The sequence below is a fragment of the Pezoporus occidentalis genome, unplaced genomic scaffold, assembly GCF_034315485.1.
Source record: "Pezoporus occidentalis ecotype Australia unplaced genomic scaffold, CSIRO_AGI_Poc_V1 ctg36, whole genome shotgun sequence".
Taxonomy (NCBI): Eukaryota; Metazoa; Chordata; class Aves; order Psittaciformes; family Psittacidae; genus Pezoporus; species Pezoporus occidentalis.
In genome coordinates, this window is record NW_026915591.1 from 1,186,834 (window position 1) to 1,207,616 (window position 20,783).

General features: G+C 49.6%; 2 protein-coding genes and 1 long non-coding RNA gene across 4 annotated transcripts; 1 reads left to right on the forward strand and 2 right to left on the reverse strand.

Annotated features, from left to right (window-relative positions):
- Positions 1–1,487: 1,487 nt before the first annotated feature.
- On the forward strand, positions 1,488–7,076 carry ZBTB25 (zinc finger and BTB domain containing 25). Of its 2 annotated transcripts, none has more exons than XM_062630717.1 (3): positions 1,488–1,511; positions 2,099–2,278; positions 3,440–7,076. In XM_062630717.1, exons 2-3 carry the CDS (start codon positions 2,106–2,108, stop codon positions 4,575–4,577), a joined length of 1,311 nt encoding a protein of 436 aa, XP_062486701.1. In that variant the 5' UTR covers positions 1,488–1,511; positions 2,099–2,105; the 3' UTR covers positions 4,578–7,076. The 2 variants fall into 2 exon arrangements, with proteins under 2 accessions (XP_062486701.1, XP_062486702.1); XM_062630718.1 differs by lacking the exon at positions 1,488–1,511 and adding an exon at positions 1,737–1,888.
- A 6,402-nt stretch (positions 7,077–13,478) lies between these two features.
- AKAP5 (A-kinase anchoring protein 5) lies at positions 13,479–17,588 on the reverse strand. The gene has a single exon (XM_062630719.1). It carries the CDS (start codon positions 17,254–17,256, stop codon positions 15,859–15,861), a length of 1,398 nt encoding a protein of 465 aa, XP_062486703.1. The 5' UTR covers positions 17,257–17,588; the 3' UTR covers positions 13,479–15,858.
- Positions 17,589–17,639: 51 nt separating this feature from the next.
- Positions 17,640–19,125, reverse strand: LOC134169841 (uncharacterized). Its single transcript, XR_009967025.1, has 3 exons — positions 19,072–19,125; positions 18,608–18,733; positions 17,640–17,886 (listed from the first exon to the last, which is right to left on the reverse strand). It is a non-coding gene; the product is annotated as an uncharacterized LOC134169841 (long non-coding RNA).
- Between the last annotated feature and the right edge of the window lie 1,658 nt (positions 19,126–20,783).

Sequence of the window (20,783 nt, forward strand, 5' to 3'; positions counted from 1 at the left end):
ACATGTGAATTGTTAATCATTTAAATAAATAACATGCCATCTGCAAATAGCAACTCACTCTGTACGCAAGTTAATATGTTAAATAACCCAGGACAGAACACAAAACCTTGAGCCACCTCCTGCCAACCATTTCCGGGAAGAAAAGCAGCTACCTATACCCATAGTAGCAGTAGGATCACAGCTCCACCACCCCTCAATATGCTGCTGTGCAAACACAGGAGGGAACAACAGTCCCTGAGCCTTGTGAGCTTTTTATTTAAAATAGACAAACCATAGAGCAATGGAAAAGAGAAAGCTCTACTGGGCAGAGGGATAAGCAGCAAATACTGCATGGAGGTAAATGTCTCAGAGCCTGTGCCCCATCTTCTCTTGGCTCATCTCCATCCTCCACCCAAGCTCAGCCCTCCTCAAGATGCCACTGGAAACAGCCCCAGGAGCACCTGGATTCGGAGGAGCAGGAGCATTATGTGCCCTAAAGACTCAGACACAGGCCAATTAAAAAAATTGCAATTATGGGCACACAAGAGGAGAATGAACTGCAAAGTGTCACATGCTGAGAGAAAATCAAGAGGGATGATCCAAGGCATGGAATGTCTTGTGCAGAACCCCAAGCTGGGTGAGATGCCACCAAGGAGGGCACGGCAAATCTCTGAAACTGCACTAATAACAGCGAGAGCACATCAAGAACAACTTCCATTCCCTTTTCCATCCCAAAGACAACCTGCTGACAACAAGGGTTGCAGGGACTGGAATTTTAAACGGGTTCAGAGAGCAATTGGATAAAACTCATGGGAAAGACGACTCAAAGACTGGATTGAGGACCCGTCCAAAGGTGCGCACAGAGGCGGGAGGTCTGAGAGTGGGTGGCACTGCCTGTCTGCAGCCTGTCCTCTGCCAGGCCCTGGGGCACCCAGCTGCACCCAACCCATCGTGGCTGCTCTCACCCAGCATAACCCTGGGTTAAAAATTAGGAAGAGACAGGGGGGGCGGCCGAGAAACGGTGCGTCTATAGGATTCACCGGTGGTTAAAGAAAACTCTTAGGCCGCAGACGGTGGTGAAAAACACAGATCGTATCTTCGGTCCATTTTCCTGTGCAGGCAGACCGGGGCGGCGCCTGTTACACACGGGTTTTTCTGTTTAAAAAAATGGCAAAAAAATCCAACCCTCAACCAAAAGCTAGCACAACAAAACCACACTCATAGCAACGGCTGAGGAGCTCGGCAGGCGGAACCTCTCATGGGGGGACTGAAGACGCGAAGTGCCCCAGCCCACGGTGAGGTCCCCGCAGGCGGAAAACAACCGCCCCCAGTCCCTCCCTCCCGCCCTCAGGGGGTGCGGGCGCGGTGACCGCCGCCAGCAACCGCGCAGCAGCCGCGCACGGGCCCGCGCTCACTTCTTCCTGCAGCGGCGGCGGGGGCAGACCCGGCCCAGCGCCGGCGGCGGGGGCAGGAAGCGGGGGGGGGGCAGCGCCCACCCCATCCGCCGGGCTCAGCGCTGCGCTTCCGCGGGGGTAAGCGGCTGCGCGGGCGCGGGGACCACGGCAGGGCAGGGTGCTGGTTGCGCTCCACCGCCGCCTGCCCCCGCACAATAGTTTTGGGCCGAACAGTAGCAAGTATCAGCGTTTCTTGTCAAAGCACCGCGGGCGGGGCCGGCTAGGGCCGGATCAGCTCCGCACAATGGGGCTTTGTCGGGTTCCGCCGCCAGCCCCGCGGCTCCTACGCCCCCTGCGCGGCCCAGTGATGGCGATCGCCGTGGGCCGTTCGGCACCGTGCGCGATCCAGGGGCAGAGCGAAAACGCGAGCGAGGTTTAAAGTTAGTGCCGCACACCACGGAGCGTAGTTAATGTGTAGGAGAAACAGCTCAGCCCGGCACGTGGGAAAATCCCGGGTAGGGTTTGGGCGCATTTAATGCGGGCCTGCGCACCGGCGGTGGTGTAGGAGAAATTATTAGATCGGAGTGCAGGGACCGGCTGGAGCGGAAAATGGACTCTGCGAGGGCGCCCAGCTCGTTTCAGTGGTGAGAAACCCACATTGGAGCCTTCGCGAGCTGTGCGATTGCTTCATGAGATGAACAAACGCCTTGTGCTCTTGCTCTCAGGCTCACCATGGATGCGACCGGCCACAGCGTCTTCCTCCTCCAGCAGCTGAACATGCAGCGGGAGTTTGGCTTTCTGTGTGACTGCACAGTTGCCATTGGAGATGTTTACTTCAAAGCCCACAGAGCGGTGCTCGCTGCTTTTTCAAGCTATTTTAAGATGATATTTATCCATCAGACGAGGTAAGGACACACAGCTCTTCTACCTTTTAAGTACTCTGCCCAGCTTCACACATTTTCCACTTTCTAAAGGTATTAAAGTCTAAAGTGGGGATTTTAGGTGCCCTAAGATCATTTTCCTAACCCATCACATGCCTTGGCTCCAAACACTCCCAGTCCAGAATGTGCTGTCATTTAAAACCACCCTCTTAGTCTGTATATGCCAATATCAGGTCCCACATTTTAAATAGGAGACATTTGTGTGATGGGAGAAAATAAACGTGTAAGTACCACAGTCCTCCTGCAGTGAGTACCTGACAGATTTGTAATCTAGGGGTTTCCAGGTGCCTCCCACCCATACACAGTACATCCATTACCTTGTATTAGATTGCAGGCAAGTTTGCTGGGTGGGACTGTCCCTTCTGGCAGGATCCACAGGCTTGAAGCAGTGGAGAAGCCATAGCCTTTATCACAGTTCTGCTCTTGAGACTTTTGCAGATAAGAGCTGAAACAGATCATAAACTTCAGGCTGCTGTTCAGGTGCTTCACCCAACTGGCTCAGGAGTGGTTCTGCAGGTATAACAACAGTGGTGCCAAGGTCTAATCTCATCTCTGATCTGGACCTTGCTGCTTGTAATCAACTTGTCCATTCCGCTTACATTTTGAGGGTCGTGGCCCCCAGCACTTTTGCAAGATAATCATTAGGTATAGGCTGTGTAGACCTTCATCTGGAAGTGAGGCTATCAATTAACTTCCTTTCCGCTAGATGTTGTTTACTGACACTTAAATGCAAATCTCATAAAGATTATACAGTAGCAGCAGCTGATTTTATTACTTAAACACACAAATATTCTTTCCTTGTGTTACTGGAGTGGGACACACTGGTGATGCATAGCTTGCATTCCCTCGCTGCAGTGCTGCATGGCAGCAATTAGCTGTGCATGCGAGTGATGAGGAGACTGGGAGCTGGCCACTCTCAGAATCCCTGGACACAGTTGTGCACATGGCTTTTATAATAGGGATAAATACACGCTCAGGCACTTTGCTGTGCAAGCAGAGCACTTCTGCTTGTCTTGGCAGGGAGTGTTGCTCTAACAGCAAACAACAGTGCAAATGGACAAGCAGGTGATGGATCAGGACTGAACTTGGAGCCTTGTATGTACTTAATCATCTGTCTTGTTTCAGTGAATGCATAAAGATTCAGCCTACAGACATCCAGCCTGACATATTTAGTTACTTGTTGCATATTATGTACACCGGGAAAGGGCCGAAACAGACTGTCAGCAAGAGCCGACTGGAGGAGGGCATCCGCTTTCTCCATGCAGACCACCTCTCCCATATCGCAATTGAGATGAACCAAGTGTTATCTCCAGAGCTGGTGCAGTCTTCAAATTTGTATGGGATCCAGATCTCGACCACACACAAACCAGCAAAGGAATGCCTGGGAACGAAGGAGAGCCTGCCCAAGGCGGGCAGCAGGCCTGCTGCCCAAGGTGATCACCCCCAGCTGCAGCTCTCCCTGGCCATCGGCCTGGATGACAGCTCCCTGGACCAGCAGGTTGCTTGCCCCTCCGCTCAGCCCGCTGCTGTCACTAAGCCAGCAGAAGAGCATCCGAAGCTCTCGGTCTCCATAAAGCAGGAGAGGTGTGATTCGGAGCCTGTGGTGTCCCAGAGCTGCACCCATCCTTCTCCAGAGGTAGCGAGCCCCATCTTTGCTAAGGCCAGCCTCAAGGTGCACTTGTGTCACTATTGCGGGGAGCGTTTCAGCTCCCGGGGGGGACTGCGGCAGCACTTGCACACCCATGTCTCGGGCTCACTGCCGTTTGGCGTGCCAGCCTCCATCCTCGAGAGCAGCGACCTGGGAGAGGTGCAGCCTTTGGCTGAGGACAGGGAGGCTAGGGATGGCCACCGGCTGGGGACCTTCCTCCTGAAGGAGGATGCCCATCAGCTGGAGCATCCGAGGTGCAGCGACCTGGACCCTCTGCAGATCAGCCAGCTCTCACTCATCTCCAAGGACCATGAACCAGTGGAGTTGAACTGCAATTTTTCTTTCTCAAGAAAGAGAAAAATCAGTTGTACCATTTGCAGCCGCACGTTTTTCCGGAAGAGCCAGCTGCTTGAGCACATGTACACACACACAGGGAAACAGCACAAATACGGACGCTGCCAGCGGCTGGAGAGCCCTGCAACCCCCAGGTTTCATCCTTACTGTGACAGTGAGAGCACAGGCAAGAGCTCCAGTTTACCTCAAGACCACTTAGATGAATGTATACTGGAGTCAGATCTCATCCAAGAGAGCGTTGATACAATCCTGGTAGAGTAGTTCTTCCCCTGTGCAGCCTTCAGATATTGAAACTGAGTATTTTGGCATTCTCTGCATAGTGAGTGACTGCTCTCTGCAGCTGACTTTCTTCAGCCACCATTCCCGTCACCTCTGAGATGACTGTGAAGAACTGTGTACTTTGATCTGTGTACTTGCTTTTTTACTTCTCTAACTTTCAAACTGAAGCTAATTCCCACCCAAGTCCTACTTGGAATCCTCCATGTAACTCAGTTACATTTTTGGTAAATGTGAATCTATTCCTGCTCTGCTTTACTAGAGTTAAGCCTGTGTTGCTGGGTGTGAGGTTTAAACTTTGCTAATATGCTGTGCGGTGCCTAGGACTGTTTGTATCCCATATAGTTGCTTTTCTGAAACTAGATTGGGTGGAAACATAGAGGGAAATATGTGTTGAATTTCCCAAAGAGTTTGCTTTTAATTAAGTATCTCAAGGAGATGAATCCTGATGTTTGTATCGTATAACTGTAGTTAATAAATCTCTGCATAAATACATGCAGGAGCCGTAAGGCTGGTCTTTTCGCGGGAACTGGCAGTGCTGATGGAGGGGTGGCAACTTTTGCTCTGACAGCCCCTGGAGTCCTGTCAGTACAATCTTTTACTTTTGGACTCGAGGTTTGCATGTATTTTTCTTCATTCCTATGCCTCCTTGACAGCTGCTACTGCATAAGCAGAGACAAATTTTGATGCCCCTCTAAGACCACATCCCATTATTGGACCATCTCTGCAAGGACGAATGAAAGCTGCAAAGATGTGTTCTCTCAGAGAGGAGGCACATCCTAACCTGAGTCTTTGTGGGATTAAATGGCACACATTGATTTTCTCAGCAAAAATGATTTCTGACTATTATAAACAGCTTGGTGCAAACACGTTCTTAAACATTACAGTCTGTGTGTTTGGTGTGAGCAAACACATAATGTGTTATTTCTTCTCTGCTTATGGAGTCACCACACATCTTTTTGCCTTTCATTTGTCATTACTTGATATCTGAAGAGTAATGAATTATCCAAGAAGGCTTAAAAATTATATGCATTCTTCTTGGATTCATGTTTTGTCCCTCTAGTTTTTCACCTGAGATATGCTCAGCTTCCTACCAAATGGACACCCCTCAAGAGATGCTCATAATCAGAAGGCCTCAAAGAGGCCCACAAAGTTCTTACAAGTGCAAAGGTTTCTTCTGCAGTGAAGAGCAAAAGCCCCGAGAGCTGCTCCTGTAATCTCATTACCCAGTTTTTGAGAAGCTGGAGGCTCCCTGCCAGTCCTGGTGTGTTGAGTCATTGCCTTCGGAAAGGGGGAGCCTGAACAATGGTGAGGAACTGTCAAAGTGCCCTCTCCAAAGCTCTTTGTAGTCAGGACCCTCGACCTGTCTTCTTTGAAACTATCCTGAAGCAAGAGCTACAAGTAAATCGCTGCCGAATGAAAAGACCATCTGAGGTCTTTGTGAGGGCAGCTGCTGCTTCTCCTGGGCAGGGAGCTGCACACTCCAGGGGAGGGATTGGTCACTGAGAGCTGCCAAATTGTGTTTTAAGACAAAGGGGAAAAACAGCCTCTGAGGCTGCCCGGATGATGTTACAAAATGCATGCCGCGGTTTGGTGTGTGCTTGCCTCTTAGACAGAGGGCTCCTCTCACTGCATGTACCCATCAAAGCTGGTCTGGTGTGAATGCATTGTAACTCTGCTTAAAAAGCCTTTCTTTAATACAAGTAAAGCAACAAAACCCTGCTGACATCCAGGCCTGCAAATGCTGTATCTAAGCATGTAGTGCTGCACGTGGAGTGCTTCCTAGAAGAGAGCCTTCTGGGTCTTTCACAGGGTAATCCCACCAGTTTACTCGCACCCAGACTGCTTATAACTGGGGCCAATGTCCTCTGGCTTCCACTGATCTCTATTTCTACATGATGGTAAAAAAACACAAAACAACCAAACCATAAAAAATGGTATTTTATTATCATTCCCTATTTGTGTGCAACACTTTGCCGAGTGGGCTGGCTTCTCTGGGTGCTGCTGCTTCCCTTGGGTTCCCACATTTATTTTAAGAACAAAAAGGAGTATCTGCTGGGTTGGGTATAGCTGTAGACAAAAGCTAAAAGTGAGTTTCCAGACTATTCAGTCAGTAGATGAACATCTTGGAACTTTAGACGCCTAACTTCCTTGAACTAGTTGATGCTGAAAGTCAAACAGCCCTTGACGTCTCTGCAAAGATAACTGGGTACTGGTAATAGAGCTCAGTACTGGGGATGGCAGGGGGGACAGCAAGCAGCAGTGCCCAAAGGCATCTCTGGGACATGCTGGTCACCTTCAGGTTTGTGGCAAGGATTGTTTTGTTCACTTGTTGGTTATTAAAAGGGAGCTTTAATAAAAACTGGGGGCTTGGGTAGAAGATCCAAATGTCTATCAGCAATATGTATGTATGTCTTGTAGGAGTGACTCCAGAGTACTGACTGCAAGTACATCCTTAAGGCTGAAATCATCCTGAAATCAGAACTATGTTCCTGTATGTGTTCAGTATGTCTCTGAAAAGTTACAACTGCAAGCAGCATGTTTTTAATTGTCACACCCCTTTTTAGGGTTTACTTTCTTTGAGCTTTGCGCTCCTGAACATCTGTGACATCAAACATCTGCAAAAGGCATTTTTTGCATCATTTGCAACACAAGAAATGCATTTCCAGCAGTTTTCTACTGCAAGCGTAAAAGTTATAATTTAAGCAGTAGAAAAAGCCTGAGAGACGGAAGTCGTCAGCTCCGAGTTACGTTAACTTGAAAACATCATTCTCTCTGAGTCTTATAAATAGAAAATAACTTTAGAAGACAGTTATGTTTTCTAAGCAGCTGCTCCTGGATGCATCATGAGATGTGTTATTACTCTGTGTGGAAGACACTTGAATTATTGAGTGCTTAACCTTTATGACAGCACATGCTGGAAAGTCTGCCTGACCTGCACAGCTGGGCATGGCAAATGCTCATTTCTTGTGAGGTTTGCAGTTTTTTCTTCATGAAAATGTAAAATAATTTGTCACAATATGCAGAATAATGATACTGGTGATTCCTTCCATGTGCCTGAGATTGTTTGACAGATGCACATGGGCTTAGGCAAAGCAAGTCCCGGGGTGGTGATACTTGAAGTCAGGAAGTCTAACAGCTCCAGGGGATCCACAGAGCTTTGTCCTGTGCTGTGCAGGGGTCCTGGCATCAGGGGTACAGATGTGATGAACCACTGGCATGGAAGTGCCTTGTCTGTGGGCTCTGCAGCTCAGGCTTTATGAAGAATATTTTAGAGGTTGGAACTAGATGATCTGAAGGTCCTTTCCAACCCAAACTATTGATTCTAAAACATGAAAAGACTGGGGCTCAGACCCCTGCCAAAGCCCATAGCATGAGACTCCTTGGCCAGCACAAGTTAACCACTGAAATGCCAGGCGGGGTTTAAGAGGGGCCATGTTTCTTGGGCTGCTTAGGGTGCAGTAAGGAGTGTGGAATAAAGGGTATTTATCCTCCCCTGCAGCATGGGGTCTAGTTAGTTTACTGAGAAACTTGCATTTCATAACCTGCGATGCTGAGAAAAGCAGGTGGTGTTTTTTCCACCTGCCTAATGAAAAGCCATTTGGTAGCACTTGTGCAATGAAGGCGCTAGGCTGAACTCCTGCATTATCAGTGCCAGAGGAGCGAGACTTTGGTGCCTGTTATTTACACAAGTCATCCTTAGAAGATAACCCATCTCCTCAACATTCACCTGCAAATGTTCAGATTTTACCTCTTCCACCTTGAACTTTTGGGTGTCAAAGGGATGCTGGCACTTGCCTGCTGGCTGCCCAGGAAGTGACACTGATGGCCAGGCCATGCTTACCCCATCTCCACACAGGACAAAAAAAAAAACAACCCTTCAGCTCTTCTTTTTTTTTTTTTTTTAATACCTTTTTTACAAGGGCCTGTAGGGGTAGGACAAGGACAAGCCTCTAAACTGCAAGAGGATAGATTTGGACTAAGTATTAGGAAGAAATTCTCCACTATGAGGGTGGTGAAGTGCTGGCACAAGCTGCCCGGAGAAGCTGTGGCTGCCCCATCCCTGGCAGTGTTCAAGACCAGGTTGGACGGGTCATTGAGCAACATGGTCTAATGGAAGGTGTCCCTGCCTGTGGCAGGGGATTGGAACTAGGTGATCTTTAAGGTCCCTTTCAGCCCAAACTATTCTGTGATTCTGTGATGATTCAGTGATTTCACTTTCTGCACAGACTGTGGTTACAACATGCATCTTCAGCCATCTCGCTACACCAGCCATTTGCACAGGCTCTTCACTCACATGTTGCCTGTCAAATCACTGCAAATTGGGTGGCAGCAGCACACAGGGGGTGTGGAAGGGCTGACACGTGAGTGCAGTGCCCCTCACCAGAGGGGTTTGGGACATTTGGGCACATTGAGAAGGTTAAAAAGGGAACAGAAATTTGTTGTCAGGATGTAAACCTGAAGCAGGCAGATCATCGCCATTAAAAATAAAACCATGAACTACTAGAGTATAATGTTGATACTAAATAGTTTTCTACTATTTTGGAGGCAGAAGGTATAAATCCCATGCAAGCAAAGCCTTCAGAAGTGCAGTTAGAAGTGATCTCATCATCTGCAATTCAGAATCATTGAATGGGACTATTGTGAGCTATCAGTGCCAGGGCAGGAGGCTTTTTGGCTTGTCAAAGCCCTCCCACGGTAATTTGCCAGCAGCAGGTCATGTCATATCTCTGTAATCATCTTCAGCTTCACTGTTTAATAAAGCCCAGCCTTTTCTTTCCCCCTCTTGACGTGGTATGCTAAAAAGGATGGCAACTGAGTGGGTTTCCCAGCAGTCCAGCACAGGGTAAATATATTCTAAGCCATAAGAGACTAGGAGGAAAAAGGTAATGAGGATGGATCTGCCCTAAATTACATGCCAGTTAGATGCGTACAACTGGAGCTCTGTCAGGACTGAATTCCTTGAGAGGCAATCACAGCATCTACTAGATTTGCATGTTTCATTAACAAAAATTAATGACACAACTTCAAAAGCAGCCTAGGAGTGGAAGTGTTTCCACTAACTATTCTAAACTGGACGCTGCACCCTCAGAACAAAGGCACAGCAAAGCTCAAAGCCTTGTCTGCTTAATTCGGCTGGTTTTCACCTGAGCCAAGACGCCTCTGGGAACCTTTGCAGGACTCCGGGCAGTACTGCAGCCCGTGCGTGGCTTTACCCTCCTGGGCTGTGTAGGGCAATGCTGCTAAATGCTTCCAGCAGCAGCTGGGCAAAACTCAGACTGTTAACCCTGCTGCTCTTGAGACAAACAGCATAAGAAAACATTGTGTAAAGAAAGCCCTCTGTCCCTCCTGGCATTGGACCAGCAACCCGCTGGTTTCAGGATGTAAAGCCAGCTCTAAGCACCGGGGAAGGGAAACCAGGGGTGGTGCAGGGGAAGAAACACCATGGTAGGCAGAAACGCGGTGTCAACCATCGAGTCAGGCCTCTGTGGGGCCAGTGCCGGGCGTGCAGCCCCGCCGCGCTACGGCCAAAAGCGCTGCCGTGCCGGGGTGGAGGCTGATGCTCAGCGTCACCCCCGCTCCCCGCAGCCATCCCGGAGGGACCGCTCCGGCAGCGGTCGCCTCCGCCACCCCGCAGCGACGCCGGACCCGGCAGAGCAGGCGCCAAGGCCTGTCATTAGGGGCCAAGCATCCCCCACCAGCCTCTGTTTATGCTGGCGGTGCGGTTGTGAGCCGCTTACTCATCGCGTTAATGAGCAGGGTACAGGTGTGCATTCCTGTTGTGCCTGTTGCGCACGCCTGCCGGGCCCCGCGTTGGCGAGCCAGCCGGTCCCCAGCCCGCTGCATCGTGCCCGGAGGCTCGCAGCTGCTTTACGAACTTGAGGGAGGTTTGGGATGAGAGGCTCGCAGCGCTTTGGCCTTCCCTGCCTTGCTCCAGCGAGCAAAGCAAATGCAAATCCGGTTGCGGGCTGTCTGGGCTGCGAGGAAGCGCCGCGCAGCGTCCGCCCGCGCTGCACCGACAGCGCCCGACGCCTTTGTGCAGCGGCAGTCTGGGGAGCTCTTGGCAGGCAGAGAGCGAGCGGCTGAGGCTGCTGGCAGGAGCTGGGGATGTATCTCTCCTCCTCCCCGGTGGGGATGCTCAGAAGCACCGTAGGAGTCGGAGTACTTGCGCTTCCCACCCAGCTGCCATCTCACCAGTCACATCACACGGAGCTGTCACGGCACTGAGCCTTGACGCATCGGCACCTCAGCCTCGTGTCTTCATTAAAATGGCAAACAGCGAGAGAGAATGTCACACGGATGAGTTAGATCTCAGAGATGACATACCTCTCCAGATCAGAATTTGCCCTCTGGGACAACAGCAAAGCAATGCTTGACGTGTTTGTTCACCAGCAGGGACTTGGTGCTGGAAAGACACCACCCACCCAAAAGGCCACTGGTGCCTGCAGAAGGGACCCCACTGGAGCACCCACCCTGCCAGTGGTGTGTCTTTCCTCTTCCAGATTAAAGAGGTTTGAAAGGATTATCTCTGCTAGGTCTAATGTAAGGACTGTTGGGGTGACTGCCAGTCATAGCTGCAGATAACACTTTCATCTTAGCAATCTGAATTGCAAAATGTGTTTTTCTAATGTTTCCCTTACTTCTGTATGCAGCATCTTTGACAGTTTTTATGGAACAAAGCTCATTTTAAAATGCTGGGTTTGGGTATTTTAGCTGAAACCCACATTCTACCTAAAAGGACTTTCACCCCTCTGGAAAAATTCCACCATTAAGCACAGAAGTGCGTTCTTCACAATTCTCTGCAAAAGGAAGAAATGTGAAAGTTGTGCCTCCTAAAAAAAAAGTTAATTGCAGATGTAAAATAATACTAAAGCAAATTATTTAAATCGATGTGTTCTCTTGGAGCATTTAATTGCTTTGTGTTGCTCATGTTGAAAACCTGTATCTGTAAGACAGGTGATATTAGGGCTTCACTGCCCCCAACACATGGGTCTATCTGCAGGGTCTGGCTTCCATCCATCCATCCATCCATCCATCCATCCATCCATCCATCCATCCAATCCAGACCAGGATTCCTGTGTATTTCATGAGTTCTTACATGCATTTGTGAAAAAAAATAACACCAAAACCAACAAAACAACCAAATGAAAACACAGCTCCTGGATTTTCACTTCTATACATAAGGACACATATGAAAACGTCCATCGTTTATGCAGGGGCTGCATCTTAGATTCAAACACATGATTCCTGGCTGCTGTAGATTTAGTCCTTTCAAGTGTATGGAGCTGCAGTGAACTTCAGCAGCTGGAGATCCAGCCCTAAGCAGCTCATGCATTTCTGATCTCTTTTGGTGTCCCACGGCAGTGCCCTAGGTTCAGCTGTAACATTACTAAGAAGGAGGAAAACAACTGTTAGGGCTGAACCCAGGACAAGCAGGAAATAAAAGGCAATATTTATTTGTGCCATCATTGCCTACCAGCAATTTCCACAAGGAACTTTTCATTGGATACGCTTGTTTTCTGTTGGACTGACATAACAGAAAAACTTTTTATCTCCTGGAAGCCTTTCTGGGCATGAATAGTTATATGAAACACTCTTTTCTTTGCTGCTAATGTAAAGAAACTGTGGGAAATTAAAATATTCAGAATGACAGGGCAAAGCAGGGATAGGGGATGTTTCGAATATAGAGCCAAATTGTCCCCACTAAGGAGAGTGCTGGAAACATCTGGGAAACAAGCAGTAACAGCACAGGCCGTGGGGGTGAGCAGGAGAGCCAAGAAATTCATGAAGATACTGCTGCAAATCAACCACTTCCTTAATTCAGAGGGGCAGCAAGTAACTAACCCGTGGGTAAGAAGACGGATGGCCCAAAGCAATCTGAATGGGCTATCGGCAAGCAAGGTTTATTTCATCTATCAGTGAGAAATGTGGTCCTAAAGGCAGACCACCCTTTCATGCTTTGGCACAACCAGGCAGTCACGTCCTCACAGGCTGCCTGGCCTGGTACTCCTTCGCAATAGTAAATTTATTATTCCTTCTCCGACAGAATGGATGTGTTATTAATGTTCAGCTCTCTATCCATAATGAAGAAGTAGATTGTCTTAAGTAAGTCATTAGAGGTTGTTACAAGTCTGTATTTTGTTCTGTAAACCTGAAAGAATAAATAGTATTAATACTGTTAAAATGTATAACTTTTTTTTTCCCTATATTTTATGTTTGTTATAAAGTGCCTCGAGAAATTACACAAAAGATATTATGCAAAAACAATATCAGGGTGTGGGGCCCATTTGAGCTGTAACAGGAAGTGCCAAAGCACTGAACTTGCTGCTGCCCCTCCAGAGGTGCTGGCCCTACTGCAGACCACATCAGCACCAAACTGTGCACCTGGAAATGGTAATCCAGAGCTCTGTGAGCAGAAAGCATGGACCAGCAGCTCACAGGGGAAACCACACCACCCAGATGGCATCAGCAGGAGCTGCACCGCTCCATGCACAGTGGGGTTTGACCCTGGTCAGTTTGCAGAGCCTCAAATGCTTTCCCCTGGCAGTATGAGGCACACGATCGGGAATTAAACTGTCAGGCAGCAGGATGGCTTTTCTTAGCCACTGAAGACTTGTGATCCTTCACAAATACCTTACAGCAGTTCCCTGGGCAGCCAGGACTCTGACGGAAATGACTGGCCAGGAACTGAAAGGAAATCTTACGAAAAGAGCGCAGGAGGAGCAAGACTCCAAACAATTCAGGTGTGCTACCAACTTTAAGATTTCTCTCTGCTCACCATATGGCTGCCTGAAAAAGATGGATACAACAGACCACCGTGAGTTTATCCTTTCATGTATAAAATCTCTCCATAGCTGCTCACGCAGAACACAAGGCAAGAAAACAACAGGTACAGTCAACTTTAATGAAATAATAATCAGTTATATGTACAGCTATAACAGAAGGAAAAAACAGCTACAGAAAGGATGCAAACACAACTCTGGATGTGGAGAAACAGTCACAGGGACTGGGCTGGACCACAGCATTTCTGCCATTCTCCTCCTCTTTTGAAGACGTGTTTTGCCCAAAAGGCAGTACTGAAATACATGAAATCCTCCCGAAACTGCTTTTCGGGCCAACAGAAGATGACAGCCTGCCCCACAGGGTCATTTCGTGTTTCTTTACCAGAGCCCAGACATCCTCCTCCACAGCCAACACCAGTGGGGCCTCACAGAGCTGCTGCAGCCCTTTGCTCAGCACTGGCCTGCTACAGTGCCCAGCATAATCCCGTAACAACCTCCAGCATCAGTATGGCTCTTTTCAAGGGACTGCAGCAGGTACATACAAAAGTCCTTATAAAGTCCCTTTCAAAAGTATGGCAAAATACCTGGAAAGACCAGTATGAAGTACAAAGCCATTAAAATTGTACACAATGAATTACTGATATCTGGTAACTTATTAAATAAATCCACACAAAAAAAAAAGACACTTTTTTTTTAACACTCTGCTTTTTCTGAAGTTTAACTTGCACAGAAACAAGCTGTGGCACTCGCTGCTCACAGTCCTCTTGTAACAACGGAGATGCTTTATTGAAGTTTAAAACATGGTTGCGCACCAGGTACTATGAAAGTTTACAGCCCTTGTATTTTAACAGGAATCCAAATCCTATGCTGGGAAGGGAATTCTCAGCGCACTGCCTATGGTCAGTGAGCAATTGCCAAGCAAGGCTGCTATTTCTGTATCAGCTGAGAAATACGCAGGAGAATTTTCTCAGAAGAACAGGCTGGCTTGCCTACAGCTGTACGTAAATCCCAGCTGCGCAGATGCAATTCCACATTATTAAAGGCCCCTTTCTCTTGGAGAGCTGGTAGTTAGAGGTGATGCTCGTGTACACACACCATGCTGGTGCAAACCCCCTCAGAACATGGCAGTTGGTGGGTTTTGATGGTGATTGGCCTGTCCAGACATTTACAGCCTCGTCCCCAGGCCCTCATGTCTAGATTTCTTCCCTGAGGACTTCGCTAAGATTGCTCCAGCATTTCCCTGCATGTTTCAGCGCAAGCTACGTGGCATGCCGGAGCCAGCCAGAGCCCAGCAGCAGCGAGCCAGGCATAATGCACATTTCCCAAGGGATGCCCGGGCTTGGCTGAAGTCAGGCAGGCTTTGTAGTGAGGAGGGGCTGGAGCAGTGCGGGACAGGCTGCCGCCAGCACCCAGGGATGCCGGCAGCGCTCAGACCAAATCAAAGCAATTCTAGCGCCAGCAGTTCCCCAAACTATGTCAGCACGGAGGCAATAGTTGACTGCTAACACGCATGCAGCTCACTGCTATTTATATCACATGCCATATATCAAAAATATGCTACATCTGAGGACAGCTTCACCACAACATCATGACTGGAATGGAGGAAGGCAAGGGAAGGAGAGGGGCTGCCCGCAGTAGGCACGCTCCAGCCCAACCCGCACTGCTGATGCCACTGGGAATTTTGCCCATTAAGCTTAATGGTGCAAGAATGGCCCTCCCGGCAAACTGTCCGGCTGTCATTTGCTTGGCGTTTGCACCACAGCCCGGGGTCAGCAAGGCAAGCGGCTGATGCTGTGCTTTAACGTGTGTGGAAATGCACAGGCATTTGACAGAGGAAGAGGCTGAATGAAAACCACCACTCACTGCAGCCATCCAGCTTCATGCAACATGACAGCAGGGGTGACCATGGTTTCTGGCATCTGTACGCAGCAAGTACCTGTCTGCAATACTAAATGCCGGCCTGAGCCTTTCTGGCATTGACGTCTTCATGTTAACATTGCAGTCATTTCACTTTCCCTCGTCTCTGTTGAACCCCAGGGCAAACCTCCAGCTGTCTCTGACGTGCCCTGAATACAGCCCAGCAGTGGGTTGGGTGCTCGTCACCTCTTGGGACCTCTCACTAAATGCATGTTACATAGAGATTTATAGCATGACCAGTGGGGAAACCTGGCAATGGATGATGGCAGAAATGTGGCCTTGACACAAAGATGCCAATAATGATAATACAGTCACTGCAATGCCTTCCTTTTTCCGCAGCTGCGGTCAATAGCCTGTTTGAAGCCCCAGCCCCAGGGAGCACACTGTACATAGCAAGGTTTGCCCCATGTCCCAGGATCCATTTCACATAGACACACAACTGAACGGGCATGCAGGATTAACTACACCTCGGCCCCAGGAGCCCTTTGAGCTCTCCATACACACCCCACGCCAACTGGAGCTTTAAATCACTCCTTGTACCCTTTATTTTGGGGGCATCACTGCCATCACAGAAAACTGTTGTGTTTATTCTGTTCCAGGGCCATTTCATTGACCAGCTGCTCTATGGATGACTGAATGGCCGCCTTCACGAGAGAAGAGGCAGTTTCTATGAGGAGCAATTCGTACTGCTCCCCAGTTCTGTGCTCATGGTTGCCTTGAGCTTTTTCCTCTGCTTGGGCATCACCACCAGCCTCAGGACCCTCTTTTTTACCCGAATCAAAGCTGCTGCTTGATTTTTTATTCCCTTTTTGCTTATTTCGGTGCAAAACAGGGGATGGCTCACAGGCCTGGTCAGAGTCGGTGTTGTCAGAGTCCTCAGCTTCAGTGACAGTGATGACAATGCCAACAGCGGTGCCTATGTTTGTTCCTAATGGCATGTCATGGCTGGAGCTGTCCTCCACGCTCACTGCATCATCTTTAGATGTTGACTGACTGAAATCCATTATGGTCTCTTCAGCTTTGCATTCCTCAGGAAGATTTATGCTCTTTTCTGATCCATTCTCTTCAGGCAGCTCTTCACAGACATTAGGGATTTCCTGCAGCTCAGTGGTTTCTAGGGTGCTGTCAGGTTGATCCTTGGAAATGGGCACTTCAGGAGCAACCTCGCCACCTTCCACAGGGACTGTGGTTTCGGGTGGGCTCTCCTCCTGCAGTTTTTCCTGGGATGTTTCATTAACTGTCTCTGAATCAGTTATCTCCGACGTGATGGTGCACTCTGTATGTTCCTCTGCATCAGGTGTGGGCTCTGTCAAGGGCTCACTCTTATCAACAGAGCTGGTACTTTCCTTTGCCATATCCTGGTCCTCCTCCACAGAGACCGGGCTTAAGGATTCAGACTTATCCACTGGGGGCACATCCTTCAGCTCTTCACTAGCTTTATTTACAATGCCCATCGCTTCGTTTGCTTGAACACTGCCCTCTGACTCCTCCACTGCTTCAGAGGGGCTGTGTTTCTTCTTGCCCCTGGAGAACCGAACACAGGGCATCTTCACCCCAGAGCAAACACGTTTCTTTGGGATGCCTTGCTCACAGCCCTCCTCAGCATCCACCTCCAGCTGCACTTGGGAATCAGAGGGCACTTTCTTCCGGGAGGAGGATTTCTGCCTTCTCCGAGGCCTTGCAAGGTTTTTGATGGCTGTCCAGGCTCCTCTGGAGGATCGTGACTGGTTAGAAACTTTCACCTCTCCTAGGTCAGTGCTGACACATTGGCTTTTCTCTTCGGAGGCTCCTTCACACGCGTCCCTCACAGTCAGCCTCTTCTTACGGGACTTCTTTCGCTTCTTAAAACAGAGCATGGAGGGTTTTTCTGCCTGTTCCTCTGATGGGGAGCATGTCGCCCCAGCACTGTGAGTCTCTGCCTCTCTTGGGTTCTCCATTTGAATTTCCACAGCTGCCTTCACCATATTCGCTTTGTTGCCATTACATTACCAATCTCCTTGGTTAACGCATCAGACACAGGAACTACAGAGATGCTCAAGGCACATTTTTCCTCAAGTTGTTTTCAAAATAATGTTAGTTGCTTTTTAACAAGTGGATGTGGCAGTGAAGAGTTCTGCTGAAGCTATCACATACATGTAAAGGGAGCTTTACAACTCCCTCTTCGTCTTGTGACTTCCTTTATCATCTCTCCAAGGAATCTAGCATAGACGTGAAGTTGAATAAGCTTCTCCTTGGCTTTGCTGGCCAGAGTCACTCACACCTCTGAGACAATCCACTTCCAGTTGCGCTGGGTCTAAGAGCCAGTCTGACATTACATTTCTTTCCCCCAAAGGATGACAATCAAGCCAAAGGTTAACAATTTTTATTCACCCCATGGACCTGGAAAGAACTTGCACTTTCCTAGTTATCTGCAGTTCCATGTTGCCCAGGGAACTGGGCTGGAGCACCAGTAAAACCAGAGGCCGGCAGTGGCTGTTTTCTGCCCCCAGTGACAAGTCAGATGCTGCTTTGTCTAGCTTTGCTTTCTGCTTCAGTTCCCCTCGCAGGTTACATTAGGTTTGCTGCAAAGCGTGGCCAATGCCTCCATCTTTTATCTGTAACACAACAAAGAAATGATAAGACCCGAACAGCAATTATTTTTTTAATTAGAAAAGTATTTCAAAGTGTTGTTTGGTTTGGGGTTTCTTTTTTAATATTTCAATCTGGGAGTCAGACCAGGGCTGGCTGGAAAAGCAGTTCTGCCTCGGGATGCCCCATAGCAGTTTTTCCTGCTAATTATCATCAATATCCAGAGGCAAAATAAGGCCATGAAGATGTCAACCCAGTGATATTCCATCACAGAAAAAAACGTTTTGCTATTTTGTGTGGTAAACGGGAACTTACTTTTTTTAACTGCCCATATTACAGCAAATCCATATTACACATGCACATGCATATATTTTCTTCTCCTACGGTTAGCTGAATCTTTTCCCCACCACTCCATATGCACTCACAGTTCCAGCTAGGGAAATTACACCCTGAGACAGCAGATATTTTTATCTTTAATGCACCATATGACAATATGCAAAAAACACAGAATACAAAAAGAAGGCTTATGGAATACAAAAGCGAAATCACATGGCAAGAAGGGAGCTTATTTATACTATGTGCATGCCTTCCATGGCAACCTCAATTAACACCGCATGTGTTCATCAGATACATGATACTGTAAGATATATGTCACGCTTCAGAAAAAGAAGGAATAATCGCTGCCTCAGAACACCATCAGAACAGTTTTGGATATAAAGACGCAAAAACACGTTACTGTGAACAGACCAACTTCTCCGGGACCGGCTCGAAGACTCAGGGCAAATCTTACACAGCGTTTTGCGCTGTTTTCAGTAGTAAGGCGATTGAAAAGGGGCTCAGCCGGGGCGCGCTCCCCGCGGAGCAGAAATGGGGCTTTAAAAAATAAATGAAATAAAAATGAATGTTAATTTTTAAAGGAACAGGAGCAGAGCCGCGTGTGCGAGCCTGCAGCCCGCAGCTCCCGCTGCCCCGAGCGGAGCCCGCAGCCCCGAGCCCGGTCCGGCCCAACCACGCACCCGCGAAGTTCCGGGTCGCTCGCAGGAGCAGGAGCCGCCCGGCACCGCCGCTGCTCCCCGAGACCTCTCCCCGCCCAGGGCAAGGGCACCCCAAAGCCGACCCCGTCCGCGGGGATGCGGGTGCTGCGCGGGGAAGCACCGCGGCCGCCCAGGCCTACCCCCACGCCGCCCGCCCCGCGCCCCCCGCGCCCTCACCTGCGGCCCGGCCCGCGCAGCTCCGCGCCGCTCCGCGCGGCTGCGCTGCCACCGCCTGCGCCGCAGCCGCGCCCCCCGGGCCGGCGGGGAGGGCGCTGCCGGCAGCCCCCCGCCCCCCGCCGCCAGCCCCCGGCCCGCCCCCGGCCCCGCGGCGGCCCTGCCGGCACCCAACCGCAGCGAGCGGAGAGCGCGGCGCTGCGGAGGGGCCCGGGACTGCCCTCGCCTGCGAGCGGGCCCCGTCCCGCCGAGGGCAGGGCTGGGTCTCTCCCGTTCGCACCCCTCTCTCCCGTGGGACGTCACCCCCTCCTCTCGCGGGGCAGCATCCCAATTTGCAAGGCAGCATCCCTCGCTTTTGGCACAGCGGCATCCCTCCCTGTGCGGCAGGATCCCTCTCTCTTGCAGAGTAACCCTTCCCCTCCCAGGTTGTGCACGGCAGCAGCAGGCGCTAACAGCAAACTGCACTCAAGACAAAGGTTTTCCACGAGATCGAGTTGGGATTTTCAATTTGGATCCCGACGGCAGCAAGAGGCACTGTAAGATGTGCACCTCGGTGGAAAAGACCACTGGCGTTTGTGGATCCAGCATTTACCTGGCTGTTCGGGAAGGAAAGGGGTCTTGCTCTTGGCAGCTGCCTTATTTTGTCCCACTTGAAACCTATGCAGCTGTAAGCACACACAATTCGGGTTGCTGCAGGAGCTAGGCCATTGGAGGTCTTGGTAAGGACAGCCAGTTCTTGGGTTTAAACTAGCCCTCACCCCAAATCCCAGAGAAAGTGCCTCTTGCATGAGCCTCTTCTGACTTTAAAAAATCGCATCTCCAGCTGTTACACGATTGGTGGGAAGGCCTCGGGAAAAAGGACTACCAAGTGCAGCTGATGAACTACATGAAGCTATAGTTGGAGATGCCTGAACATCCCCATTCATCTCCACAGAGAGCTGACTGACGCCCACAAAGGTTTTGAGGACATTAACTACTTCACAGCATGCTTGAACATAAGACCCAGGCACAGCAGCACACTTTGAACCTGCAAGTGGCTTCCTGTGAAGGCCAGCCTTAGAAAAACACACATGGCCTCCCACCTCCTTGGCTTCTGCATGGGAAAAATGCACACAACAGGCTCATTGGGCTGGAATGTCAGCCAGCAGGGCAGAAACATGAATCAAGCAACAAGGAACTGCCTTTTTAAAAGCTCCCCTATGAGACGTGTTTGCTTGCCTTCACTCAGGATAATAATCTTCATTTGGAAACAGCTTCTCTCCCCAGGGTGGGTGGCGAGTTCTAGTTACGCCTTACTTCTGCATTAAAGATAAGTGAGGCTCCTCAAGGAGATGTCCCCTCGATGGAGCCGGTGGCAGGAGGAAGGGAAACAGTATCACAAGGATGGCTGGCGTGAGGATGGCTTGCATGCATGCCAGCGTGATGGAGGCAGGTTCTCCTCAATCCCATGGGGAAATATTGCATGGAATTCAATTATTCCTGTGCCTCTGGGGAAGATGGTACCACCAAAGGCTGTGGTGGAAGGCAAATAAATAACACGGTCTGGGGCACATAGAGGATCTGCTCAGAAGACAGGTAAGCTTGAAAGGTCCTGGCCCAACTGTAGGCTGTCTTTTCTTTCTGGGCCCACACTGGTAACATGCAGCAAGCCAGCCAAGCAACACTTGCTCCTATTTCTTTTGTCCCTCTTGCCAGTAAAGAAAAATAAACCAAAC